The sequence below is a fragment of the Vombatus ursinus genome, unplaced genomic scaffold, assembly GCF_900497805.2.
Source record: "Vombatus ursinus unplaced genomic scaffold, bare-nosed wombat genome assembly UNPS02014820.1, whole genome shotgun sequence".
NCBI lineage: Eukaryota > Metazoa > Chordata > Mammalia > Diprotodontia > Vombatidae > Vombatus > Vombatus ursinus.
In genome coordinates this window covers 27160699-27166898 of record NW_020954598.1, presented here as the reverse complement: position 1 = coordinate 27166898, position 6200 = coordinate 27160699, and the positions used below count along the sequence as shown (strand labels likewise).

The 6200-nt window shown below is 43.9% G+C and overlaps 1 protein-coding gene across 5 annotated transcripts in view; it reads right to left on the bottom strand.

Moving 5' to 3' along the window:
- Positions 1-6: 6 nt before the first annotated feature.
- The window catches only part of LOC114024013 (zinc finger protein 445-like), a 29382-nt gene continuing 23188 nt past the window's right edge, over positions 7-6200 (bottom strand). For 2 of the 5 annotated variants that reach the window (XM_027836831.1, XM_027836830.1), the window contains exons 8-9: positions 5097-5214; positions 7-594 (exon numbers count right to left, since the gene is read on the bottom strand). In XM_027836831.1, the coding sequence (XP_027692632.1) occupies positions 5143-5214 (72 nt within the window). In that variant the 3' untranslated portion in view covers positions 7-594; positions 5097-5142. Of the gene's footprint in view, positions 595-5092; positions 5215-6200 lie in introns of those variants that run through there. The other 3 variants (XR_003566858.1, XR_003566859.1, XR_003566857.1) reach the window with 2 other exon arrangements.

Here is a 6200-nt window from a genome sequence, read left to right as displayed (position 1 = left end):
ACATAAATATAAATTCTGGAAGATATCCTTTTCCAGAAAAAAGTCTGTTTCATGCCCATTAAAAATGTGTTGATTAGTATTATCTACCTCTTAAAATTATTTTCGTCATAGCAATCAATATTTGCAGTTAACATTTTTTCATTACCCACTTCATTTCCATTTTCTTTTTACGCTTTAAATAAACCTAAAGCTTTTGTTTGAATGGATGTTCTGCTAAGAGGAATAGATTTTTTTCATTACCACTAAAAGACTCTCCATTTCTATCACTGTAACGATTCTATATAGTTGTTCGCAACCACAAAAAGCTGATGCAACTCTACCTTTGTCTTCCACCTTGCCTTTGTGTTTTATAATATTCCACATTGTAGATGCAAGCATTCTGGCATCTCGTGGTATTTCAGAGTCACTCTGACAACGCTCACGCTGGTCAGGAACATCAAATTTTTGCTCTGATGTAATAACAAGTCTCTTTCCTTTTCGCACTGGCAGTGTTTCCACCTGAAGTACTCTTCCTTTTGCCTATTTTGCTAAAGGATTTTTTTTAAAACAACTTCGACGATACGGTACACAGCAGCATATCACACACACACACACCTGCAGATAAACACATGCAGATAAAAGACTGTTAAAACTCTCAACTAGACCAAAGGTGTAGCATTAATTAAATTTTGGTTCATATTAACTGTAACTTGGTATCATTTTATAATTCATACTAAATCAAATTTCACATTACTCAAACTTGCATTAATTATGATCTAGCTAGAGATAATCTATGGCCCAAGGGGCAAGTTCTTTGTCTCCATCACCTGCTCAGTCACTTTTCTGAGTTTTTCTCAAACAACTATAACATTCAAAGTTCACATACTCTTCACAAGCTTGGAATTGAACATTCAAAGTCTAGAAAGGGCAAAAATCTGAAAAGGGTTTTGCCACCACTCTCTTCAACATAGGGTTAGAGTTAGAAAAGACCTCCGAGATCATCTAGTCCAAAACCCTCATTTTACAGAAGAGGAAATCCAGGTCCAGAAAGACAGACAGGTGAAAAGAGGCAAAGCCAAGATTTAAACGCAGGAAGTCTGTTAACTCCAAATCCAGCCCTCTTTTCACCTTACTATGCTGCCTTCCAAGTTATTAACATTATTATTACCTCTCATCTGAATTACTCAAATAATCTCCTAACTGGTCTCCCAACTTCTGGTCTCTCTCCCACATTATAGCTATAAACCAAGTTATTCTTCCTAATTCATAGGCTTCATTCACCATGTCCTTCTTCTGATAAAAAAAATTTTTTTCAATGGTTCCTGACTGACCACAGAATAAAGTTCAATTCCTCACCCTGGCATTCAAGGTCCCACTTCATTATGTGGCACCCACCTACCTTTCCAGCCTTCCTTCTTATTATTTCCCTACATGTGCTGTGATTCACTTCAACTGGATCCTGTTGAATGTGTTCCGTATTTCCTTATCTTATGCCTTAGTTTGAGTTGTTCTTTCTAAAATGACTTCTTTACCATCCCTGTCTCCGTCCTGGCCTGTTGAAATCTTTCCTGTTCTTCAAGACCTAGCTCAAATGTTATCTCCTCTATAAAGCCTTCCTTAATTTTCCATTTTGGGTATGATTTCTCTGTACACCCTCAGTACCTGTTTAAGGTTTCTTCTCCTCCTATGAAACTATTTAAACTCTGCCTCCTTCTATGCTTATCTGTAAACCTGTTTTGTTTCCCTCCTTGCACCCATAGGGAAAGCACTGTTTTATGATGTTTTATTTATATTTGTATCCATCAAGGAGTCCTGCCCAGGGCCTTGCATGTAGTGGGTGCTCAATAAATGGGTCTCTCAAAAAGAGTGACTGAATGAAGGTTGGTGATGGGTAGCCAAGCTGGCCCCACATAATCTAGTGTGTGTGTGTGTGTGTGTGTGTAAGAAGTTTCAGTGGTTCCCATTTAGATTTCCCAACCTCTATAGTTCAAACACAACAATTTTAACCCAATACACAAATTCCAAATATGACCTTGGGGATGGGAGAAACCACACTCTATTGAGCCTCTACTGAGGCTCTGTGGCACAATGGAAAAAGCATGTGCTCTCCCTTTAGAGATTTAGGTTTAAACCTTGCTCTGACACCTACTATTCACATCGCCTTGGGGAAGAAGCTTAATCTCTCTGGGCCTCAGCTTTCTGATCTGTGAAAAATGACTCAGTTGGACTAGAGGGTCTCTGAGGTCTTTCACTCCAGATTTGCAATGCTGTGGAAGTCCATCCCACCGAACCCTCCAAAAGCAGAGCTGATTCACCGAATGAATTTGGGATTTTAAAAAACACGGTATCAAACCTCTTGGTAACTTTGCTGCTCTGATAAAGATCTGAAAAACCTCCCCTTCCTTGTGCCGTCTTCAGTCAGGAATTCTCAGCAAACTCAAGGGACTTCCATTTGTTCCCTCTAGAATGCCTGCTCCATAATTAACAGATTTCTCTTCATCCTAAACCTCTTCCTATATTTCTCCTTCCACATCTGGCTCCTTCCTGATGACATTAATCCTAATTACCTTTCCAGTACTGGCATATTTTCTCTCACACCCCCTAACTCACTGGTCAAAGTTGGGGAGTCCAAAAACTCCTCGCTCTCCAGTGCTACTTCCAGACTCTCCCTCTACCCCTAAACAGCCTATCCTCCTTTGAGGTTCAAAATATACAAATTTATGGGGCAGCTAGGTGGCGCAGTGGACAGAGCACCAGCCCTGAAGTCAGAAGCTCCTGAGTTCAAATCTGGCCTCAGACCAAACACTTGACACTTACTAGCTGAGTGACCCTGGTCAAGTCACTTAACCCCAACTGCCTTGAAAAAAAAAATACATATATATATATAAATTTATCCCCTAACTTAGATTCTGATGGCTCTGATCTACAGAACCCTCCTCCTCCAGGACATTTTCCTTCCTTCCTTAATGAGATCAGTGCCTGGCTCATGGTCTTTCTGTCCTTCCCATCTCCTGCCCTCACACTAGGGGACGAAGGAGAGAGAGAGAGAGGCTGACGACTTTGCACAGATCTGCCTCACTCAAATCCAATTCACGAGCAAGTCAAGATATCACTTCGTGATGTCATTGGTCCTCTTTGAGAATGAAGGACAACATCATTTCAGACACCTTCTTCCACTATCTCCTCCTTCACTGGGGTCTCAAATGATGAGGCAGTCCTTCCTCCTGCCAAGATCATTCTTTCTATATGCACCCTTGATTCCATCCTGTCCTATCTTCTCCAGCAGATCACCGTCAACATCACCTCTACTCTCATCTTTACTTTCTCCCTATCTACTGGACGCTTCCCAGCTGCCTACAATGACTATGTCTTTCTCATCCTTAAAAATTCCTCATGATCCTACCATTCCCGTAATGTCATCCCATTTCTCTTTCCCTTCATAGCTAAACTCCTAACCACTTACACTCAGTGCCTCCACTTCTCTACTCTCTTCTAACTGCTCAGCAATCTGCCTTTCGACCTCATCATTCAACAGAAACTTCCCTCTCCAAAGATACCAGTGATCTAATGACCATATGTAGTGGTCTTTTCTCAATCCTGATCCTCCTTGACCTCTTTGCAGCCTTTGACACTGTCAATCACCATCTCCTTCAGGATATTCTCTCCTCTCTAGGACTGTGACACTGAAATCTCCTAATTCTTCTCCTATCTGCCCAATGCTTCATTCTCAGTTTCCTTTGCTGGTTTCTCATCCATGCCAGGCCTTCTAACTGTGGATGTCCTCAAAGATCTGTCCTGAGCCCCCTCCTCTTCTTACTCTACACTATTTCACCTGATGATCTCATCAGCTCCCATGATTTCAATTATCATTTCTATGCAGATGATTCCTACTTCTCTCTGCTTAACCCTAATCTCTCTGCTAAGCTACAGGTATACACCTCCAATTGCCTCTTGAACATCTATAGCTGAATTGTGCTAGAGCCAGCTCATACTGGCTTCAAGAGCCAATTGTTAAATTTTCAGTGAGAATTTACAACTCAAAAATCAGCAAAAGTTACAAATCAGAGCTAAACATTTGCCAGCACATCACTACCCAGATGCATCTCAAACTCAGTATTGTTTTCCCCAAGAAACCTCCCTTCTGAACTTCTCTTTGACTGTCCAGGTACAACTATCCTCCTAGTCACTGAGGCCCATAAGCTCTGTATCATCCCCAGCTCCTCCTACCCCACATATCTAAGCCTTGACCAAATCTTGTCATTTCTACCTTCACAACATCTCTCATATACATCCCCTTCTCTCCGCTCATGCAGCCATGTGTCTAATTCAGACCCTTGTCACCTCTCACCTAAACTACTAAGAAGGCCTTCTAACTAGTCTCCCTGCCTCAAATATCTCACTTGTTTTGTAGATTAGTCATATCTGACTCTTTGTAATCCCATTTGGTTTTTTTGGCAAGGATACCAGAGTGGTTTGCCATTTCCTAAGCAAGCTCATTTTACAGATGAGGAAACTGAGGCAAACAGGGTTAAATGACTCACCCAGGGTCACACAGCATAAGTGTCTGAAGCCAGATTTAACTCAGATTCTCCTTACTCCATGGCCAGCACTCTATCCACTGTGCTGCCAAGGTGATTTTTCTAAAGAGCAGGTATGATCATGTCAATCCACTGCTCATTAAGCTCCAGTGGGGCTCCTCATGGCCTCCAGGATCAAAACCAAAGTCTTCTATTTGACATTTAAAGTTCTTTATAACCAGGCCCTCCCTGCTTACAGCTACACTGGCCTACTTCTTGCACTTCAAACTATAGAAATGGAAGATGGGGTCATTTCTACAATACTTTTAAGGCTTGGTGGAAAGAGTGGTGTAATAGAGATCTGGCCTTGGAACCAGGAAGACCTGGGTTCAAGTGCTGCTAACTTTTATACAGCCCTGCAAGCCTTGCAAAGCCCTTCACAAATATAATCTCATCTGATGATCACAACAACCCTGGGAGGTAGGTGCTGTTATTATCCCCATTCCACAGTTAAGGAAACTGAGACAAGGTCCCATGCCTAGATTGTAAGAAAGGACTTGAACTTAGTTCTTGGGACTCCAGATCCAGTACTTTACCTACTTGGCCATCCGGCTGCTGCAGAACTCTGGGCTCTCTAGGCAAATTTTTAAGGCCGTAAGTTCAGAGAAGCCAACACCAACGGGTCCTGGTGGAAGGAGCTCCGCCATCTTAGAATTTCCTGTAGCAAAGAGCAAAGAGTCAGTCCCAGACCCTTTAAGGTTTACAAAATGATTTCCTTCCACCTCCTTTGCCCTGCCCCGCCCCTCCAGAGCATTCAAACCCGGCCCCCCAGCTCTTAGGGAGTAGATAGACTGAGCCAGGAAGGTAGGGGACCCCGGCAGCAGGGGATAAGGGCTGAAGACTTTCGGTGAAATGGGAGGATGAGATCCAGGGGTCTCTGAACTCCTTTCCTGCCCTTCCCGCATCTGGCATGGGGTGGGGGTGGAGGGAATCTTTGAATCAGCAGAGCCCGCTTCGCTTCCAGTCCCAACTCTACGCCACCATGACCGTGGGCAAGCCACTTCCTCTTCGGCCTTGGTTTTCTGTTTCAAAGAAAGCCTCAAAGTGCCATATAAATGAAGGATAAATCATGGAGCAGTGGATTCCGGAATATCTCTCTGCAGCTCTTCATTGCCTTCAGGATGACAGTCTCCCAAGATGAGCATTTGGAGCTGTCCACAACCAACTTCAGCCCCTTGGCACATTCGGCATGGAGCTGGAAGCACTCAAACTCCATAGTTCTTTCTTTGGATGTGGATAGCATTCCATCATGAAACCTTTGCAGATGTTTAGATCCTTGAATTGCTGAGAAGGGTTAAGTCTATCAGCGTTAGTCATCGCACATCGCTGTGACTGTGACTGTAGACAACATTCTCTTGGTTCTGTAGAGTCACGTTTCAAAGGTATCTGGTGGGGGTTTAGGGGACAGCTCAGGCAAGTCCCTGCCTTTACTCTGCCATCTTGGCTCCACCCCGATGTGAGTCCTTGATTTTTTGACACTGTCTAGACCCGTACCTTCTACACAGCCCGCTCCTGCCACCACCGCAACCGCCCCCAGCCGCCGCCGCGGTCACCACCACCACCACCACGGTCACCGCCGCCGCCGCAGCCGCCACCACAGTCACCCGCCGCCGCCGCGGTCACCACCACCACCACCACGGTCAC